Source organism: Thalassophryne amazonica, chromosome 9 (genome assembly GCF_902500255.1).
Source record: "Thalassophryne amazonica chromosome 9, fThaAma1.1, whole genome shotgun sequence".
Lineage (NCBI taxonomy): Eukaryota > Metazoa > Chordata > Actinopteri > Batrachoidiformes > Batrachoididae > Thalassophryne > Thalassophryne amazonica.
Genome location: NC_047111.1, coordinates 53760541 through 53783532, shown reverse-complemented (window position 1 = coordinate 53783532; position 22992 = coordinate 53760541). Strand labels below are relative to the sequence as shown.

At 42.2% G+C, this 22992-nt stretch overlaps 1 protein-coding gene across 1 annotated transcript in view; it reads left to right on the top strand.

The window, feature by feature from the left end:
- The window catches only part of LOC117517920 (glutaredoxin domain-containing cysteine-rich protein 2), a 90792-nt gene extending 78924 nt beyond the window's left edge, over positions 1-11868 (top strand). The window contains 1 exon segment of the mRNA XM_034179052.1: positions 11020-11868. Within this exon segment, the coding sequence (XP_034034943.1) occupies positions 11020-11193 (174 nt within the window). The 3' untranslated portion in view covers positions 11194-11868.
- The last annotated feature ends 11124 nt before the right edge of the window (positions 11869-22992 follow it).

Genomic DNA, 22992 nt, shown 5'->3' with positions numbered 1-22992 from the left:
TGCACCATTCCCAGTTTCTCCACTCACAGAAGCCAAATGTTCTTCCAGAGTTGTGTAATTATACTACAATAGTAGAATATAAAGAAAGGGAAAAAAAAAAGATTTTACGATTTTACATGTTTTGCACAGAATTCATGCTTCATGCACAAGTGGCCCTAATGAATGGAGTGACTAATACAACCCCTTTGCACCTGTACCTTACTTTTCACACTGCACATCGCACACGTCCCAAATGCACTGACTGCATGTACTTTAGATCATGCACCATAGGGCCCTCTGTGTCAAAACCTACACGATGTTGGAGTTGATTCTCAGAATTGTTTATTTAGTGTTGATTTAACTCAAAGTGTAATTTAACTCTCTAAAGGTGTCATCTCAGAAAAGCATTCCTTTGCGTTTTGATTGTGATCCCATGTGAGAGCTGTTGCTAACTAAAAGGTTGTGGGTTAGACCTTGTCTGTGGTATTTCTATAAACAATAGCCAAACAATTGCATTTTTAAATCAAAAGAGTGTTAAAGTGTTGTCTATGGTGTTGAAAATACATTTTAAATGCTGCACAATTAAATAGTCACTTTTGTTTGTTAGAACAGTAAATATTTAACTCAAACCAGCAAGAATTCTATGAATCAAGAAATAGTTGTAAAATAAAAACTATGTAAGTGAAATTAACACTGCAGACTTTGCTGTGTGTAATGTGGTCCTCCACACTTAATATTTCATTTTCTTTCAGCTGCTTTTACAGTAAAGGGCCTTTCACACTGAATCGTCGGAAGCGTCAAATGCATCAAAAATCAGTCTAAAAAAGCATTATTTTCAATGAGAAGCATTGCTTTTTAGACACGTCAGAAGCGTTGCATCAAAAGCCGAGCTAAAATGATGCTTGTGACAGGAGCGCGCATTGCCGCTGTCAGCAGGCTGACGCGGTCAAAGTTCAATCCAATCCAACTTTCGATGCGCTGAGCCATGACGTAGCTTCGCCGCTGTCCAATAGGAACGACGCTTGGGCCAAAACACGGAAGACTCGTGGCAGAAACCACTGATCTATACAAAATCAATTGCTGCAGAAACCACTGATCTGTACAAAAACAGAAACGTGTCACAGGACTGTTCATTTATAGAGCAGTTTTCTGAAGAAAAATCCTTGGAAATGTTTTTTTGTTGTTGTTGTTTGTTACCTCAGAATTTCTGATTACTGTTAAAAAAAAGTTTAGAACACTTGTAATTAAAATAGCTAAATATAAATGGTTCTTTAGAAACCTTTCATCTGTAAATTAAAACCACCTGTTATTTCAGATTAGATAATTTTCTTGTTTAACATAAGGAACCTTGGACATTTATTTTTAGGACAAATAAAATAACATGGAAACTTGTACATTTTTTAAAGTCTGGTAGATTATTTATATCTCATTTCAACCAGAAAAACAGACACTGTAAATAAATAGAAATGTTTATTATAAATGCAACAGGAAATAATTTAACAGTGACTGCAGTGTGATTGTAAAGTAGGATTTCTGTGACATAAACCTCATGATTTTTTTAATGGTCATTTCAACTTGTAATTTCGCCAAAATATGTAATTGCCTTTAATATTGTTATCAGGACAGAGTCATTTCTAAAATATGAATTTGAGCAGAATAAGTGGAGGGCTTCTACCTGTGCAAATTTCTTTGGACTTTGATTCGTGGACATTTTTAATGATCCGTTCATTTTGTTGTGTGGGCCGCTGAAGAGGAGGTACTGCTGGCCCACCACCACAAGATGGCGCCCTGCTTGAAGTGCGGGCTTCAAGCACGAGAGGGCATCGGAGCGACCGGAGTGACAGCTGTCACTCATCATCCGTACCAGCTGTCACTCATCCACTACTCAACACCATCACCATAAGGCCGGACTGCAACTCCACCTCCCCGCCGAGAAATCAGCTACCTTGGAGGTAATTTCTCTGCTGAATTTAAACTGAATAATAGTCTGATCTCATTTGCAGCCGTTTCCCTGTGACGTATTCCTTATCTGCTGTATTGGCGTTTGGTGTGGACTGCGACGGCTTCACCTCCCACCCCAACCAGATAAGTGGTTTTCACAGGAGCTGTCCGAGTGTGTTATTGGAGGTGGAGGTTCTCCCTCCTTACTGAACACAGACTGTGGGATTACTGAGTGTGCGTACTCACACTCACCTGTGCTGTTTCTGTTCTCTGCCAGCAGTACCAGGTCTGACAGCTGGAGACGGTGACCACCTGGGGACCCAGGACTTGGCGGCTCCGGTGTTCTTCAGATCCGTTGGCGGTGAGGGCCATGTGGGATCCGGCTCGGTTCCGGACGGGCGTCTCCTATCCTCAAGCCTGCCCACACGTCACCCAACGTGTAATTGACTATAGTCCCAAACTGATTGTTGTCTGTATTCCGTTGTGCACAGTTTACAACATTAAATTGTTACTGTTTGGCTTATCCATTGCCCGTTCTTTTACGCCCCCTGTTGTGGGTCCGTGTTCCTACACTTTCACAACACATTTATTGTTAAAATATAAAATGAAACAGCTTTTTAAAAAATAATAAAATAGTTGCTGTTGAAAGAGCCTTTTATTTAGAAGCAGGTGATGTTATGCTGGATTCTCGGGACCAGATGAAGGTCTCTTCTGCAGCTTTGAACTCTGGTGGTGTTGCTGAAGACACTTTTGTCCTATTTTGAAGAGCAGAGATGTTTTCTTTCGACTGGACTTCATGGTGTTCAGCTCATCAATGGAAGATTGGTTATGTGCACAGCAATGTTCGTGACTGGGACAAATAAAATATTTCTTTAAATATAAAGAAACACTAAACAGTTTATATATAAAAAAAGAAAAACAAAAAAAAACGAAAAAAAAAAAAAACCGATGGAAAAAATGCCTGAAAAAAGTTATTTAAAGTTGAAATTTGTGGTCTCCGAAAAAAGCTGTAGCTTTATTTGGTAAAAATAAAAAGACTGAACCATCTACAAATTAAAGCGTTCACATCAGATCAACTGTGCTAAAAAGCTAAGCTAACATTAGCCGATCAATAAACCTTCACAGCAGTGCAGAAATGTCACGTTTTACTTTTATTTTATTCTCACCCTCGATAAATCTGCAGAAGTAAACTCCTTTGGGCAAACTGGGACTTCGCATATATCCAAAAAGTGGGAGATTTTGGACTGAGTGGGTTTGCTCCATCCCCCCGGCTGCCTGCCTCGGTTTACCCAGGAATGATGCCTGAAGGCCGGCTTCTCCGTGCGGGTCGGCCCGCTGTCATGGTTCGGTCGATATTCCACCAAGTTGTCAGTCCTCCCTTGGTCGGGGTCACTCCGAAAAGTAGCTGAAAAAAGCTTCTCCCAGCAGGGTGATGAGAGAATCGTTCTACTGCTGTTTTTTTTTAGTTTTTTTGTGGTTCAGGCGACCCAAATTCAAAATGGCGATTGCTGAACTTTTTTCAGGTTGTGGAAACAGCCAGAGTGCTACGTACAATCTCCCCCCTCCTTGCCGCTTCAGAAGCGCCGCGTCTGACGTCACGCGTCGAATGCGTCAGACACGTTGGAAACGCATCCGACGGATTGGAAGGCGCTGACGGACTGGCCTGACGTATTCAATGTGAAAGGCCGGTAACTCATTTTCACTTCAGATGTGGCAAAATTCTTATTCAAAAAATGTCCTTCAAGATATCAAATTGACACTTAAACTGCTTATTTTTGTGACCTCAATCTTATATATTTTAAACAACTGCTTCCACATATTCACTTTATCTTAACAGCACATCCATGAGAAATCTTCAAAATTCATATTTCAAAAATGACAAAACATCCTCAACTAAGCTTCATTCAGTCTCAATTTATTCTAATCTATGAATGTTGATTGCCAATTTTAGTGACATCGATATTGCCACTGCCAGTAGTTTGTAAAATTTATACAGGACATAATTGCATACCTCTTCTGTTATATCCACCCCTCATCATTATGCAATGGACTAAAAAAATTATAATGTACAGCCTCATTATTATAAATTTTCCCGCAATAATGAGCTGGATGTCAAATGTCCAGATGGCTGTAGATTATTGTGTTAAACAGCTACTTACCAAGGCGTTAAATTAAATGAATGTTTACGGTGCTATGGCCCTTCAAACCAGATTGTGGTGTTAACACTGGTCCTGTGTGAACTGGCTTAAGGTTTTGCAAGTTAAGCAACAACATTTTAATACAGGAAGATGTTAGACGCTCCAGTATCAAGGTTCTGGTGGTTTATCTTCCAATCAACTGCAAAGCAAATGTTGGTGGGGTCGTAATATCGTGAAAGGGCTGAGGATGGGAAAAGCTCCAGGGAACTTCAATATTGGAGCTGAAATCCTCCAGACAGGTGGAAATGCTGTTCTACTGGCATTACCAACAATCTTTGTTTCAGTCTGGGAAACACGTATCATACCTATGGACTGGAAGAAAGTAAATGTTAAAACTGATTTGTTTTTGATGCTTTTACATATAATAATCATGTTTGATTTTTCAAACCTATGCCTGATTTTATTACTTAACTACAAGACACTCAGAAAGCACATATCTCCCCCAAGGCCACATATTCCCCACTGGCAAAATAAACACTTTCACTTGCATCCATCGATAACTTTGAATTCAGTGTTGTTTTGTCTCTAACATTATTTTATTTACTGTGACATTATTCATCCCCTTCAGAAAATGTTATCAAAAGTTCATATTAATGCATTATGGAATGAAAAGTTCCTGAATGCTTAAAATATCTTCCCAACCTTGTATCCAAATTATGTTCCAGATCAAATTCATCATAAAATCTTTAATTTTCTTGACCATTATCCATCTACTCACCAAAGTTAATAAACATACTGCAAGCCTAGATTTGATGCTTTGGCGAAAGAAAATTCTCCTCTATACCACTTCATTATGAAATTGCATAACTGGGGATACAAAATGCAAACATGCACAATTTCTCCAATCACAGCCACAGAAGCTTATAACTTTTGGGTTGTCTGGATGTCTTGGTGGCCTCACTCAGTCTACTCCACACAGGTTTACCATACAGTGCCATACTGTTTGTATTTCTTCATAAGTGATGTAAATAAAGTTAAAGACATATTCAGTGACTTGGAAATGTACATGTATCCATCGACTTGTCTGAAGAAAACTGGCAGTTAAACTGATTATATACAGGTATACACCAAAGGGGCGATTACTTATACAACACATCAGCTTGGCTTTATATTTGCAATTAATTTATAGCAAGTTGTAGAGCTTAAGTTTAAGTCTAAGGAAAATAATTTTAGAAATTTTTATATTGATTTATTTTTTTGTGTTTTTTTTTGTATTTGAGATGCCATTAACAAATTAAAAAGCGTGAAATACCAAGTGGCCAAAATACCAAAATACTTTTGCAAGCCACTATATATATATATATATATATATATATATATATATATATATATATATATATATATATTATATATATATATATATATATATATATATATATATATATACGGGGCTGTCAATAAAGTAACGGTCCTTTTTATTTTTTTCAAGAACTATATGGATTTCATTCATATGTTTTTACGTCAGACATGCTTGAACCCTCGTGCGCATGCGTGAGTTTTTCCACGCCTGTCAGTGACGTCATTCGCCTGTGAGCACTCCTTGTGGGAGGAGTCGTCCAGCCCCTCGTCGGAATTCCTTTGTCTGAGAAGTTGCTGAGAGACTGGCGCTTTGTTTGATCAAAATTTTTTCTAAACCTGTGAGACACATTGAAGTGGACACGGTTCGAAAAATTAAGATGGTTTCAGTGAAAATTTTAACGGCTGATGAGAGATTTTGAGGTGATTCTGTCACTTTAAGGACTTCCCACGGTGCGAGACGTCGCGCAGCGCTCTCAGGCGGCGTCATCAGCCTGTTTCAAACTGAAAACCTCCACATTTCAGGTTCTATTGATCCAGGACGTCGTGAGAGAACAGAGAGTTTCAGAAGAAGTCGGTTTCAGCATTTATCCGGATATTCCACTGTTAAAGATTTTTTTAATGAAAGACGTGCGGACGGGTCCGCGCGTCGGGACGCAGCCGCCGCGACGCTCCGCCACAGGAAAAACACCTCTGTTGAAAGCCTTAAGGACAAGTTGGAACATGTCCTGCCTGTTAAACAATTTCTCATATACTCACTCCACTGAAAGCCATCAAAAGCCGCCTGGATTTTACAAATGGTTATCAACACGGAGGTGTTTTTCCTGTGCCGCCGCACCGCGTCGGCTGCGTCCTGGCGCGCGGATCCGTCCGCACGTCTTTCATTAAAAAAATCTCCTTTAACAGTGGAATATCCGGATAAAATGCTGATGAAACCGACTTCTTCTGAAACTTCTCTGTTCTCTCACGACGTCCTGGATCAATAGAGCCTGAAATGTGGAGGTTTTCAGCTTGAACAGGCTGACGACGGCGGCTGAGAGCGCTGAGCGACGTCTCGCACCGTGGGAAGTCCTTAAAGCGACAGTATCACCTCAAAATTTCTCATCAGCCGTTAAAATTTTCACTGAAAACCAGCTTAATTTTTCGAACCGTGTCCACTTTGATGTGTCTCACAGGTTTATAAAAAATTTTGATCAAACAAAGCGCCAGTCTCTCAGCAACTTCTCAGACAAAGGAATTCCGACGAGGGGCTGGACGACTCCTCCCACAAGGAGTGCTCACAGGCGAATGACGTCACCGACAGGCGTGGAAAAACTCACGCATGCGCACGAGGGTTCAAGCATGTCTGACGTAAAAACATATGAATGAAATCCATATAGTTTTTGAAAAAAATAAAAAGGACCGTTACTTTATTGACAGCCCTCGTATATAAATGATCTGCTCCAAAAGTCAATGGTTTCTTCCTTGGATCATCCCCAACCTATCCACCAAGTGACAAGAAAATCGGTTTAGTAATATTTGTGTAATCCTGCTGACAATCAAAACACTGCTACATTAAAACTATATAAAACTAGAAAACTCCAGGGCCAGGTTTTATAAAGCAGTCAAATCTTGTTTAGTCAATAAGCTCACTTAACTGACTAACTTTTTGATGTTAGCAGGGCTCGCAAGTCTTACTCATTCGGAGTGAGACTCGCGCTTTAAAGCAGCCCTGTCAGGTCTCAGGCATTCGGTGTGAAACTCAACATGTTGTCACGCTCTCATACTAATGCATGACATTCTTCAACATTTCACGGCTATGACCTGCAAGACAATAAAAGTAATCCTTGAGTGTATCTCAACTTGACAACTCTGCGTTAGTCGTTGCACAAAGCGCTTAGTCGGCTAAAGCTTCACGTTGCCTGACTAAAGTTTTTAGCCTGGTACAGAGGAGGCCAATCCCGCAGCTGGTCTGCTCTGTGTCAGCCTGATCCCGTCAGATCTCAGAAGCTAAGCAGAGCAGGATCTGGTTATTTCTGGATGGGAGACCTCTTTGGAACACCAGCGACTGTATGTGTTTCTCCAGGTAAAAGTGGAGTTGCGTCAGGAAGGGCATCCAGCGTAAAACTTGTGCGAATTACCAATGCTGATCTGGCTGTATCCACTGTGGCGACCCCGAACACGGAACGGGAGCAGCCAAATGAACAACAACAACAGAGGAGGCCAGTATTATTTTAGTTGACAAAACGTCAGTGTCTTACCTCAAAAACGGTAGCTATCATGTACCACCACTTGATGGAACACCCAAGAGCACCCCACGTCACTCATATTCCTCCAAAAGGAGAGCTTTCTCTTTTTGGTCATGGTTGTAGCAGACGACTGTCATGTGATGTGCTTTCGACAATTCTTACATTAGTCATTGCGCATCGCTGTTACACTGAGCAGCATTGTGCAGCACTGTTTTGTAGGGGATCAATTTAGGTGTCAAATCTAATAAACAGGAATTATGAAATCAAAGGATTTATGTTTAGAACATAGTGTTTTCTCAAATGAATTGACAAATTTGGATTCTGGTTACAAACCTATTATTTTACTCAAATGACTGCTGCTTGGCTCCAAGTGAAGATATTTTGATTCCGTAACTTGTGTCATGACCAGAGAAATACTGGGAATGTCACTGATTGGTGTAGTTCTTTGAAAGGTTCGAGAGGATAAATATCAGCTTATTATATAATGAGCAATTCACATGAAACGAGGTAACATGCAAAAATTGCATTTTTTCCACCATATGAGGTCTGTTAGAAACTATCTGACCTTTTTATTTTTTGCAAAACTGTATGGATTTGAATCATGTGCACTTGCATCAGCCAAGCTTGAACCTTCGTGCACATGCGTGAGTTTTTTCACACCTGTCGGTTGCGTCATTCGCCTGTGAGCACACTTTGAGTGAGCACTGGTCCACCCCCCTCGTCGGATTTTCATTGTGAGGAAAATGTCTGAACGATTTGGAGTGTTGCTACATCAAATTTTTCCAGAAACTGTGAGAGACAGCCAGGTGGAAACCATTCGGAAGATTCAGACGGCTTTCAGTGACGATTCTATGGGGATCACACAGATTAAGGAGTGTTACAACCGGTTTAAAGACGGGGCACTATGGCGGAGGGTGCGCCACGCTCCGAGCGGCGATCGACAGGCTGAAACAACCAGATCATTTCCAAACTGAACACTGTGTTGATCCGGGACATCGTATGACTACTACAGAAATGGCAGAAGAGGTGGACATACCACTTTTTTGGCACATTCCACTGTTACAGGAGTTTCTGTCATGAAAAGACGTGCGGAGGAATTCGCGCGTCGGGACGGAGCCGCTAATGGCGCGGGACAAAAAGCAACGCCGTGATGAAGCCTCACAGGACATGTTGTGGCATGTGCAGCTCGTCCACAATTTCTCGGATAGTCACACGACTGAAAAGCCACCGAAAGCCGTCTGAATCTTCTGAATGGTGCAAGAGCTGGGCATGTTACAACATGTCCTGTGAGACCAACACGGAGGTGCTTTTGTCCCGCGCCATTTGTGGCTCCGTGGCAAATTCCTCTGCTCCTCTTTCCATGACAAAAACTCCTGTAACAGTGGAATGTGCCGAAAAAGTGGTATGTCCACATCTTCTGCCATTTCTGTAGTAGTCAGACGACATCCCGGATCAACACAGCGTTCAGTTTGGAAATGATCTGGTCATTTCAGCCTGTCGATCGCCACTCGGAGCACGGCGCACCCTCCGCCATTGTGCCCCGTCTTTAAACCGGTTGTAACACTCCTAAATCTGTGTGATCCCCATAGAATCGTCCCTGAAAGCCGTCTGAATCTTCCGAATGGCTTCCACCTGGCTGTCTCTCACAATTTCTGGAAAAATTTGATGCAGCAAAGCTCCAAATCGTTCAGACATTTTCCTCGCAATGAAAATCCGACAAGGGGGGTGGACCACTGCTCACTCAAAGCGTGCTCACAGGCAAATGATGCAACCGACAGGCGTGAAAAAACTCACGCATGCGCACGAAGGTTCAAGCTTGGCTGATGCAAGCGCACATGATTCAAATCCATATAGTTTTTGCAAAAAATAAAAAGGTCAGATAGTTTTCTAACAGACCTCGTATATTCACCATTTTTGAGGTTTTTAATGCATTTCCAAACTGTTAAAAAGCAGGGCACAGATTAAAGGTATGCCCAAGGGTCCTTAGCAATAGCTTCTAATGTCCCTAATGGCATTATTTTATGAGATATAGGTTGGTAACATTGCATTATTAAAATGGTAACACCTGATATAAATAATAATAAAATAATTATTTTCTGTCGGATCAATCATTTTCAACTGCAAATTGCTGAATCACAGAGGACCGCACCAGCTTCAGCTGTTCACGTCTAACAAGCTGCAGAAAGCATTTGGAGCCATCTAAAAGGTAATTATTTGTCATGTTTACATTGTGATGGCTTGGTAAAACAGCTGTGTGTTCTTTCCTTCTTGTGTGCAGCTGTTAAAGTGTGTTTATAACAGATTTAATGTCTTGTTATAATCCTTCAGATGAGCTGCACTCTAATGTAATCCGCTGATGTCACCACTCGCTCTGTTTCACTTCTTCTTGACTCCACTTGATGACCTGCAGATCGTGTTAGAGATTAGATTGCACCACGTAGCACGACATTTATGTGTGAAAGATTTTTGAACATTTCAAAATTCTCTGTTCGCAATAGCACGCACCGACGCCCCTCTCACGTTCAGTCTACACCCGTTAAAGACGAGTTTACTCTCCAGCATGACACAGGTCGTGCTAGTGCGTGAGTCAAAGGCATGCTCGTGTCACTGGGCCATAAGAACTATGCACGTCATTCTGCAGTTCGTATATGTCCATAAATGTTAATAAAGCCAGTTAATGAAAAAAAGGCTGGATAGTTCATGACAATGACCAACCCGAAAGTAAACAAAACTCTCACGCGTTGGAGTAGTTTCATGGCAATGGCGCTCATGAGGCTGCTATGCCCGTGAAAATCATTGGCTAATGTAAGACGGCTAATCTACAAGTTTAGCCTTTGATGTGAAATGGTGATTGGACGGATAATGTTGGGCGACTAACTGTAGACGACTAAGTAAGTTTAGTAGACTAAATACAGCTTTATGAAACCCAGCCAGGTGTCTAATCCAAAAAATCAGGATGCTGCCATCGTAATGCAGGGAAAAAAAATTATGGACTATTTTTTTATTTTTCTCAGTTTTAATATTTCATATTAGTTTATCCTTTATTGTGATCATATGAAAGCCAGTGGTGGTTTGATGAGGTGTTCTGTAAGTAGTGCTTGTGATACAAAACTGATGCATGTTAATCAAACACATCAGGGTTCAGAAATCACAATCGTTTGCCAGAACATTTAAAATCAGCACGTCCGCTGACTGTATAAATATGGACGACATCAAATTGCCCTTTGCCGTCGACTTAACCTTTTCAGCTCATTCCGTGTACATTGTATTTTTCCACCATTCCCTCCTCTTCCTGCCCGTTTACCCTTTGCGTCACCTCACAGCTCCTCTCTTTCACCTCCTCCTCCCTCTGCTAATGCGTCTTCTTCTGTCTCCAGGAGGCAGACAGCTGCCAGCATTGTGGCGGATCGGGCTGCGCTCCCTGCTCTCTGTGTCACGGCAGTAAGCTGTCCATGCTGGCGAACCGCTTCAACGAGTCCATCAGTGATCTGCGTTGCCCGGCCTGCTACCCCCACGGCCTGGAGAAGTGCCAGTCCTGCTCCAGCGAATAGCAACGTTTGTCACAACAACAGATACGGGCGTTTGCCAGACGGCGAATGTGTCAGTCTGTCAGAGCCGTCCCAGCTGTGATACGGCTCTAATCCCAATATTCTTGGTGGGATGTTTTCAAGCACTACTGGGAAACAGAGCTATCACTGGAAGAAGGAGTTGTGACAACGCCGGAGGCACAAAATCATAAATACAATTCCTGTGTGCAGTGAACATGGCTTCAGATAAGACATACATATAATCACTTTTTCTTTGCTGTTGTTGTCACTATTATTTGGCATCTGCACTCCGCTTCCAGATAACACTCCCCCCCACCCCGCCTGCTCCACGACAGAGTTATCATTTTAATTAAAGTGCTGCAAACATTTTGCATGTTCATTTCTTCTGCCGTGGGAAGCTGACTTGTTCCTATCACTCTCCTCCATTTGCCAGAGGGAATGAAACCTTTCCAATCAAGATTTGATGTACTGTATGAGGAGTAATTGATGCTTTTGTTTTCCAAAAAACAGACTGGTTGATTAAAAAGTCTGAGCTGGAAAGACAAATAAAAATGCACAGTGAAACTAAAGGGAAGGACTTAAGAACAGGAATGTTCAACACCACCCAAATGCAAATGAATGCACTACTGTTGTGTAGAGAGAACACCATCAAACACGGGTCTTTAGCCATATTGTGATGAAAACACACACACAAAAAATAAAGGTTATATTTACTTAATCTAATTATGTCAACTGGTTCACAAAATGTGGCTGATTAAATGAGAAACATCAACTACAATTAATGAACCCAGCTAAGTCCACACACTTTTACCAGTGTCGCTGCAGTGCTTTAATACCGTTCTTATAGAAAGTCTCATCCCGGAGCTTAAGGAAGTCATCTATTGCAGGTTTGACATCATTATTAGTATTTATAATGAGTTGCAGCAAGACGACCTTTCATGTTTGGAAACAGATGGAAATCAGCTTTATTTCCTTCCAAAGTTGTTGCAGATTGGAAGTAGGTCCCATTGATGGTCTATTCCTTCTAGAGATAGTCCACCATTATGGTGCCCTCAGCATCCCAGAAAACAGGCCATGATCTTTCCAGCAGATAAGACAGCTTTGGCTTTCATCAGCGGGGGAGAACCCACATGTTTCCATTGCTTTGATGTGATGGACCCAAGTCTTGTGCACAGTCATGAAGAAGCCTTGGTATCTATTGTGCTGAACGTTTTTTCATTCGCAGTTCTTCTGTCTGAACTGAATGAACTCTCTTCTGGAAAATGCCTACAGTCTTAGCTATGTGACTCTCACTTACTCTTCCATCAGCGAAGACCATATCATGGATCTTCTGGATCATATTCATCGAGGTGGCAATTCTGGGTCTTCCTGATTTTGCTTCATCTTGTTCTGATCCTCTTGAATTCAGCTGACCAGTGTTTAAATGTAGCATAAGATGGGGCATCCTGCCCTAATGTCATTACCGTGTCCTCATGGATTTCCCTTCAGAGACATTACAATTTTTGTGAGATACTGAATCACAGCACGCCCACCAGCTTTGTCCATTTTGCCAGTCTGACACGCCACTACTCACTTCACTGAGATATGGTGTCTGCAACATTGCACCCAGAAATTTGGTTTCTCAGAACGCAAAAAATGGAGAGTCATACCTTATTTTTTTTCTGGGTCAGGCCCAAAACCTTTCAATCACCCCTCGTATATAGCATCAGCACAATCATGAAATAGACCCAAAAGTCTGCAGGAAGCAAAATCTTCAGCAGTTTGCCTTACGGGTGTTCCAGAGGACTTTTTGCTGCACTGATGTGCAACCCCCCCATTCAACTCTGAGCAGCGTGTTGTCGCTGCTGCACACTGAAAGGAGCTGATTGATTGTTTACCAGTGCAGTTATTTAACCGTCTTGTACCACAGATAAATAAAAATAAAGGTACAAATGGAAGAGCTTAATGTTTTCATTAAATGTTCAGAAAGAGTGAAATTGTAGCTCATTGAAAGCTCTAATCCTAAACCTTTCTGTGTTTTATGGTGCCTGATCCTTCCTGGTGCAACATGTGAAGTAATGCCAGACTATTTCCTCTTAGAGCCTCTTCTGTAATCCATATTCTCTTGGGGAAGTGATGGTCAAGTGGTTGAAGTGGTGGGCTTCTGCCCAGAGGATCCCCGGTTCAAATCCCAGTAATACCAGAAAATCACCCAAGGCATTTAGGCAGGGTCCTTAATTCCCAAGGTGCTCCCAGTTTGCAGTGAATGTCTTGCACGGCTGCACCGTGACCTGGGTGAATGTGAGGCATCACTGTAAAGTGCTTTGATGATGTAGAAGTGTTTGGTAGCAGCAAACGTCCATACAGTCATCTCTGAACTTTGGTCGAAACAGCAGCAGCATGGAAGCAAAAACCAGCTTTAACTTATTTCATTGAGTTACACAGTTTTGGTGTTTGAATAAAACATTTCATTTTCAGTGTATTTTCTTTTATAGCATCCACTGACTGCTGTGTTGACACGTGCTGACATTGGCTTTTGAACACAAATTCACCAGCTCATGTCATAATGCTTTAGTGCTCAGTGAAGCTCTGTTCTTGCTTTCATAGATATGCATGTGACTGTCTCAGCTGCTGACAAATGTCATCTACTGTAGATCTAGCGTGATGACGCAACACGTTAGGCTTGTACATATGTAATTTGTGCAGAAATTATTGTAGCACGTCCCAGTGATGTTGACCAAAATTTGTGAAAAGGGACATGGCACTGAGTGTACACAACCACATAGATGCAAGGACAACATGCACACCTCACTCAGAAAGAAACTGGGCAGTGCTGGAATTGAACCAGGGACCTTCGTACTGTGAGGTAAGAGCTCTAATCATTCTTTCACCATGCTGCTATAGGAGAGTACATTTGGTTCTGGGCTGGCCATCTTATTGTTGTAACTGCTGTTATATATTTTGGGTTAAACGGGGAACCATTGGCTGCACTGAAGTGCCTAACTGAGGGTCAGTGATTGTATTTTTATTACATCTGCCAAGGACATAATAAAATCATCGGCATTTATTTATTTATTTGATTGTCTATCTGTTACCAGGTTTACGTCAAAACAACTGTATGGATTTTGATGAAATTTTCACCACAGATGAATATTAGGTCATGGTCATTTTGGAGATGATCTGGATTTGGATTCTGGATCAAGATTTCACTTTATAAGGGCTTTGAAGGATTACGCCAAAACTGCTTCACGGCTTTTTCATCAAATTTGCACCACATATAGACATTAGGGCATGCAAGACTCCACTGAATTTGGGAGGTCATCCAGATCTGGATTGGTGGATATCAGAAATCTCTGATTGCTTTGTTATTATTATTATTATTATTATTATAGTACAACCCCAATTCCGGGGAAGTTGGGACGTTGTGTAAAATGTAAATAAAAACAGAATACAATGATTTGCAAATAGTTAAGGCAAAATTTTAACTATTAGAGAAAAAAATTACTCATAACCATCCCAAAGACGTATCGTTATCTTTGGCTGCTTTCAGTGATGCCGGTATTTGGTTAGACTCTTTCTCTCCGATTGTTCTGTCTGAGTTATTTTCATTAGTTACTTCATCCAAACCATCAACATGTTTATTAGACCCCATTCCTACCAGGCTGCTCAAGGAAGCCCTACCATTATTTAATGCTTCGATCTTAAATATGATCAATCTATCTTTGTTAGTTGGCTATGTACCACAGGCTTTTAAGGTGGCAGTAATTAAACCATTACTTAAAAGCCATCACTTGACCCAGCTATCTTAGCTAATTATAGGCCAATCTCCAACCTTCCTTTTCTCTCAAAGATTCTTGAGAGGGTAGTTGTAAAACAGCTAACTGATCACCTGCAGAGGAATGGTCTATTTGAAGAGTTTCAGTCAGGTTTTAGAATTCATCATAGTACAGAAACAGCATTAGTGAAGGTTACAAATGATCTTCTTATGGCTTCGGACAGTGGACTTATCTCTGTGCTTGTTCTGTTGGACCTCAGTGCTGCTTTTGATACTGTTGACCATAAAATTTTATTACAGAGATTAGAGCATGTCATAGGTATTAAAGGCACTGCGCTGCGGTGGTTTGAATCATATTTGTCTAATAGATTACAGTTTGTTCATGTAAATGGGGAATCTTCTTCACAGACTAAAGTTAATTATGGAGTTCCACAAGGTTCTGTGCTAGGACCAATTTTATTCACTTTATACATGCTTCCCTTAGGCAGTATTATTAGACGGTATTGCTTAAATTTTCATTGTTACGCAGATGATACCCAGCTTTATCTATCCATGAAGCCAGAGGATACACACCAATTAGCTAAACTGCAGGATTGTCTTACAGACATAAAGACATGGATGACCTCTAATTTCCTGCTTTTAAACTCAGATAAAACTGAAGTTATTGTACTTGGCCCCACAAATCTTAGAAGCATGGTGTCTAACCAGATCTTTACTCTGGATGGCATTTCCCTGATCTCTAGTAATACTGTGAGAAATCTTGGAGTCATTTTTGATCAGGATATGTCATTCAAAGCGCATATTAAACAAATATGTAGGACTGCCTTTTTGCATTTACGCAATATCTCTAAAATCAGAAAGGTCTTGTCTCAGAGTGATGCTGAAAAACTAATTCATGCATTTATTTCCTCTAGGCTGGACTATTGTAATTCATTATTATCAGGTTGTCCTAAAAGTTCCCTAAAAAGCCTTCAGTTGGTTCAGAATGCTGCAGCTAGAGTACTGACGGGGACTAGCAGGAGAGAGCATATCTCACCCGTGTTGGCCTCTCTTCATTGGCTTCCTGTTAATTCTAGAATAGAATTTAAAATTCTTCTTCTTACTTATAAGGTTTTGAATAATCAGGTCCCATCTTATCTTAGGGACCTCGTAGTACCATATTACCCCATTAGAGCGCTTCGCTCTCAGACTGCAGGCTTACTTGTAGTTCCTAGGGTTTGTAAGAGTAGAATGGGAGGCAGAGCCTTCAGCTTTCAGGCTCCTCTCCTGTGGAACCAGCTCCCAATTCAGATCAGGGAGACAGATACCCTCTCTACTTTTAAGATTAGGCTTAAAACTTTCCTTTTCGCTAAGGCTTATAGTTAGGGCTGGATCAGGTGACCCTGGACCATCCCTTGGTTATGCTGCTTTAGACGTAGACTGTGGGGGGGTTCCCATGATGCACTGTTTCTTTCTCTTTTTGCTCCGTATGCATCACTCTGCATTTAATCATTAGTGATCGATCTCTGCCCCCCTCCACAGCATGTCTTTTTCCTGGTTCTTTCCCTCAGCCCCAACCAGTCTCAGCAGAAGACTGCCCCTCCCTGAGCCTGGTTCTGCTGGAGGTTTCTTCCTGTTAAAAGGGAGTTTTTCCTTCCCACTGTAGCCAAGTGCTTGCTCATAGGGGGTCGTTTTGACCGTTGGGGTTTTTCATAATTATTGCATGGCCTTGCCTTACAATATAGAGCGCCTTGGGGCAACTGTTTGTTGTGATTTGGCGCTATATAAAAAAAAAGTTGATTGATTGATTGATTGATTGCTGTTGGTACCTGGGGCACAAAAGATGTATCCTTCCGTCCCATTATTCCTCGTGCCACTTGGACAGCGAAGTTGTTGCTGTAACACGTCGGGCACCACAGAGTCGGTGTTACCTCCCAGAGGTAGATCGCTTGTTCCAGGGTGGCTTGACAATTAATACATCTTATATCCCCCTACAGTGTAAGAGGAAACATTAGTCTTTTAATGATTATATCGCAAGCAAGCAAAAGAGTTTGTCGGGATTATTCAGATGCACGCCAGAGCTGCCTCATGATCACCGTAGGAGATTGGGATGGTGATGACGTTACCATTCCCGTAGTAGCTGAAGAAGCTGTACGCGGGAAGCAAGCATCATAGGTCGTAAACGATAACAGCAGGAGTAGTTGACTAACCATGGACAGCCAGTATAAGGATGATAATATTCCCCATCCTAAGGCCCAAATTATGATTAGTCCAAGTTTGTAGAGCCAAGGTTTCTTGCGTTGCACGGCTCCAGTTAACGTAGCTATGTACGCCAATAGGGTCAGGGCCATCACAGCTTCGCACACAATGTTAGCTATCACTGCTGGGGCGTAAAAGATTGCTGTCATATCTATCACCATCCAAACTGTAATCGATGTGTACTGCCATATTCCCCAACAGTCAAACTGGAGATTAAAGCGACCGAGGATGTGAGTGATGAATAAAGACAACCCTAAGTCACTCTGACCGTAGTGCAGATTGATGATCGCCAATCTGACACATCCATGTAGTAGCGTTACTATTCGTAGTGGTTGTCGTAAGTCCCAACGGCCGACACAGCAGTATAGCAGCCATATTAACAGTAGTGCAATAAACTCCACTCTACTCACTTTGAAGATGGTGTCAGTTATGCCGCCAGTATTGTTGGACATTGTGCTCTCTTATTTTCTTTACTTATCTCCTTAAGTTGGTGTGCTGTTATGTAGATGCTTCTTCCTCCTTCGCTCCCCCAAGGCAGAATGAACAGGGCGTGTCTCGGCGTCGAGCTTTATAGGTTCCATAGCTCCTCCCCTAACAGAGGAGGGGCTCCATTTCACTGCGTTGTGTGCTCCTCCCACACAAGCGCAGGGCGGCTGCGAAACTACCTTTTAACAAAACATATCCAATTACTGCAGCAATAATTAATCCTATTATGGTTAACAGATAGGGCCAAAGATATCCAAACAAATGTCCAATCCAACCAGTCACTACTTCGAGACCTTCTTTAATGACTTCTCCGGTTTCTGCAGCAAAAGTGGTGATGGCTTCTCCAGCGACTAGTTGCGTTCTTTCCCACCAAGAACATTCATGCCGACTTCTTCCTTCTCCACAGCTAATCCAATGTTCTGCAGGCGATTCACATGTACCATTATTGTAAATCCGATTGGGCCCCACCCATTCGTAACCGACAATTTCTCGTCCTTCACACAGACTTTTCTTGAAAGCATATCCTTCTTCAAGCATTATCACAGGATCTCCAACAAATGGCACTATGTGACCTAGGATCTGTCTCCTTTTCGACATTCCATGTCCCAGGACAGCCTTGGCACAGCCAACGTTGGGTGGAAAAGCTCTTATCCATTCGCCTGCACGGTTCTTCTCCCAAACTGTTTGATGGCCATAAGTGTCGTACTCGCCATCATAGTAAGCATCACAATATCCCTCCCAGCCAGGAACATTTCTACAATTTTGACGGGCAAGGCTTATTGTGCATGTAGTGTTAAGCTTATTACAAATCATTTTCCATGGCCGTGGCGTAACATAAGGATCTGGTCTCCAGAGTAAACTAGACCAAGTATCTCTATCTCTGGAGTAGACCGTGGCGATGTATTGATATCTAACCCAATAATTATCACTTTGATCTAAACAGGGGAATACCCAATCTTCAATCTCAAATCTCTCCATTCCCCACCAGGTAACGTCTTCACTACGCTTAAGTCCTTCCTTCCATGCTTGAAGGGTCCCCTTAATGGTTGGAATCTGTAACAACCTTGTACAGTTATATACCCATCTTAGCCAATTCTCTGTCTTAATTTGGTCTATGGGACATCGGGGGGATTTACCAGAACCTGCAGCCAAACTACTATGGTATTCTGTCTCATGTAAGCTTACATAGATTTTATGCGCCACGCATTGATCAATTTTGTCAAAATCATCCTGTGGTACTGACCTTAGCTCATCAGGTTTTGGTAGTTTTTGCACATAGAAATTTGCTTTATATGGACCCTTCAAACTATGCCCAGTCCACATGTATCCCTTTGGAAAATTCCCCTCAAAATGTCTCAGTGGAACGCTCCAGACCCACGGAAAGGTGTCGTTAAGCCATTCATCATGTTTCGCCTCTTGTATTTGTCTCCAAACAATCCTGTCTATCAAATCAATAACTGGTGTAAGCACCATGTAATTTTGAGATTTACATCCAATAGGTCGATTCCAATAACATCTATCTAATTTTGCTACTTTTTCTTTTACACAATAATCATTAAGCTCCTTCCATCTCTTTCTAACCTCATTATCCATAATTTTAACTTTTGGTTCTGATAATCGCTGTGTATCTTGTGTTGGCGATGCAGGGAGTAATTTAGTTCCTCTCTGTGTTGGTGATATCTTTGTGGATCCCACCGATCCTTCTGGTGAGATGACGGTTGGTATTCCTGTCCCCATGTCGGTAGCGTTGTTCAACGGAGGGATTATTGTAGATGTAGTATCCACTTTCGGCACTCTGCTGCGGGTGTTGTCACAGGTGAGGTTGTAATTTCCCCAATGTTTCCAGGTAGGCATTATCATTCTGCAAACATCATGTCTTGGTAATGCTGGAAAAACAGCTTCTTTCTCCCAATATCCTGCTCGATAGCCCAGTAGTACTCTGCATCCCCATGAGCAATACCAGGCTGGCTCGCCAGGTTCAGGTCTTATCCAAGTGCAGCCTACTTCTCTCCGCTGTTTTTGCTTTAACCGTAAGATGGTCGCCACGATAATCTCTTTTTCCCTCACTTGTAGGTTTTGTAGGATCTCTGCTCCGGTGGTCAGGTTGTGATTGGTAGTGATGGTTGGAAATTCCCCACTGTCGTTCAAGTATTGCAGCCACTTGTTCTTTTGCATCTGCTGAGTTAGGTTCTTCATCTTTGCCCATCTTTCTGTAGAATTCTGGTCCCATATCATGTAGGTGTTTCTTGATTCAACTCCCCAACATGTCTGTTGAAAAGTTTTCGTTGTGGCGTACTGGACCCTGATATGGGATAAGGTCCAGGGCGTACTACCATAATGGTACAGGATAGCCAGAAGTACAGCAATGCCGACTAATAATGCTGTAAGTCTGGCCATCCAACTCCAACATTGGAGGTACTTTTTCTTCCACGGCCAGCTTTGTTGCTGCTGTTGCTGCTGCCTTATTCCAACATTTTCGTAGTAGAATTCACTTGGTACTTGTGGCAGCGGCTGCTGCCCTCGTGGTTGTTGCAGTAGTGGCATTTCTATGCCAGATTCTCTTTCTCTTGGTCTGTCGTTGATCCTTCGAGGTTGCGTGGTGATCACGTTGTCTTCCTGTGGTTCTCCCATCTCGGAGATAGATGATCTTAGGTGCTGTGGTTTGTCTTGTGCTCTCACCAGGGACACTTGATGCTCGTTGCTGAAGAAGAATGTTTAACAAGGGAGATGGCCACGGTAGTCTAATATCCAGTCCTCGCCACGCCCATTGCCAAGTGACAACTGTCACTTCCTTCATTTCAGGCGGTTGTCCCTGGGGTGTAAAGAAACATTGTGAAGACGCAGGATTCAATTCTCTACGTAGGTGCAAGATATCCTCATAGGCATTCCAATATGCCGCTCCATTGTAGAGATACTGTGCTATCACAGAGTACAGAGGAGTTGATCTTCGAAATAATCCTCTTCCCGACTTTATGCCAAGTCGTATCAGTATAGCCTTTGGGGGTTGCCAAAGCCCCACTAGTACTCTGGTTCGCCATCCGCTTCTTATAGGCGGAACACTTCCACCTTTTTCGATGTCCAGGTACTGTACTGTCGTACATACTGGCAAAGTTTGGTTCTCAATCAAATAAAAAGTTGAAAGTGCCCCTTTTAGTTGAAGTCTTTTAAACATGTAGGGACTACTGGTCCAAATCTGGAAAGATCTGAGCCAAATATCCACATACATTCCTTGTAATGGATCGACATAATTAGGTCCCCATCTTATTTTAAATCTGTAGCCCCTTTTTTTTTATATACACCACGTTTAAGATGCAGGGGTATAAGGTTGGACATCGGGGAATTGGGTAAAACTTCCATCCGACCCCGGGGCAATTCCAATGTTGTCCAACTTTTTCCACGATAGCTTCCAGATGAGTGTATATTCCAGGCGCTGTAAGGTCAGCAGTTCTGCTATATGAGTCATTATCTACAAAGTATCCTCCTGTTCCCAGCAACCATCCTTTTTCTTTGTAATCCTTTTGCGGCCAGCTTAAACATATTTTCTTGTAGGGTAATCCCAAATATGGTATAAGTCCTCTCGGCCCGGAACGTAGACTATTTACATTATTTTCATCCAATTTGAAGGTCCGCAGCATGATTCAGAGTGAGTTGTTACTCCGCCATCAGTCTCCTTCTCTTCCTGCCAAGATGCACCACCATAGGGAACAGTCGTTGTCTCTTAATGAGATGAGTGTAGATGGGAGATGGGTGGTTAAATTCTGAATCCATTCCTTTCCACGCCCATTTCCACATCGTAACAATCACTCTATCAGGTTTAGGGAGGGGTCCCTCAGGGACTCTCTGTACTCGATTTGGGGGTACATAGCTCCATAGATCTTGCCAATGCTGCCAAAACCGGTATCCAGAATACCTGGATTGTGATAGGGCCACATAAAGGGGAACTATAGGCTTGTCTTCTTGATCCGTAGGCTCAATCTGAAGCTGAATCTTCATTGCCTGAGTACAGTTCCAGACCCCTCTTTTATAGAGGAAGATGAAGTGTTGGTTTTCAAAAATTGGTGGTACGGTTGGGGGCAGGAGGCCCTCACAGTCCAGAGGTTTTTCAACAATTCTCAAATTTAATGTCTGGTTATCTAATATGGGATATCTGGGGTCTTGCAGTCGTCTGTTCAATTTTTGTTTCATGTTGGGGCTTGTCATCCAGATCAAGTACTGGTTAAGGTACATTTCAACGTAGACTCCTTGGAGTGGCTCAACGTAATTAATCCCCCATCTCACTGTGAATCTTAGGTCTTTGATTTGTAGGTAAACCACATTTAATATCCATGGGTATGTATCTGGATAACTTGGAATCGATTGGGACATTTTTCGGCGTCCGTTTATGTACCAATACCGCAGACTTGCATCGCTCAGCACTCGGTCAGAGAGTATTTTCTGTCCTGTTGTCTCCGTTAATTCGGCATCTCTTTTATATTCATAATTTGAGACAAAATATCCTTTAGATGCTAGTTTCCAGTTTTCTTCTTCAAAGTCTTTTTCTGGCCAATTTAAGTATAGTTTCTCAGCACCGAGGACATGTTGTATGTAGGGTCCAAATCTTCCTCGATTATTAATAACGGGTATTCTATTTACACTTGGTCCTTGCGACATTTTGCAACCAGCCGCTTCTTTTTACTTCTTCTTTGTCCCGCGGAAAATGGAGGGAAACATCCAGCGATTCCGAGACTTCCTTGATTTTTCCTCACCTTGAGTCGGTTGGTCTGACTGCTGTTGTTCCTCCAGGAGTTCAATGTGTGCTCCGACAGAATAAACCCCCACATAGGGAACCAACACCATCAGTACTGTGAGCCGCACCTTAATTGTTTGGTCCGGCCTACTAGGAGTGTCTGCTCTGCTAGCCACTCCCCCTCTAGATTGTATCCTCCTCTTCCTCACCCATTCTTCGGGTGTCACGTGGTACACGGCTGACTTCTTCTTTGGTTTTGCTGCTTTATTTCCCCAGGCGTCTAATCCAGTGGTAAAATAAAACATAAGGGTTTCTCTGCCCCCTTTTTCTTGTGGCACCTCTTCTGCATCTTCCAGTAGAATTTCTGGATTTTTTAGAACTTCTTCTATCAATTTTGCCCAAGTTGTCACAATTCCCAAGGGCCGATCCATCCTTCTTCTTGGGCTTTTTGCTGTTGATCATCCGTCAGTCCTTCCATCATGTCTGTATATCCGGGTCGCTCCGGATCTCTGTATACTCTGAACACCAGTGGAATCTGTACTGCATCTATTGGAGGGTCATAAGTTTGCCCGTACTCTGGACCCTGGACCAACTTTGC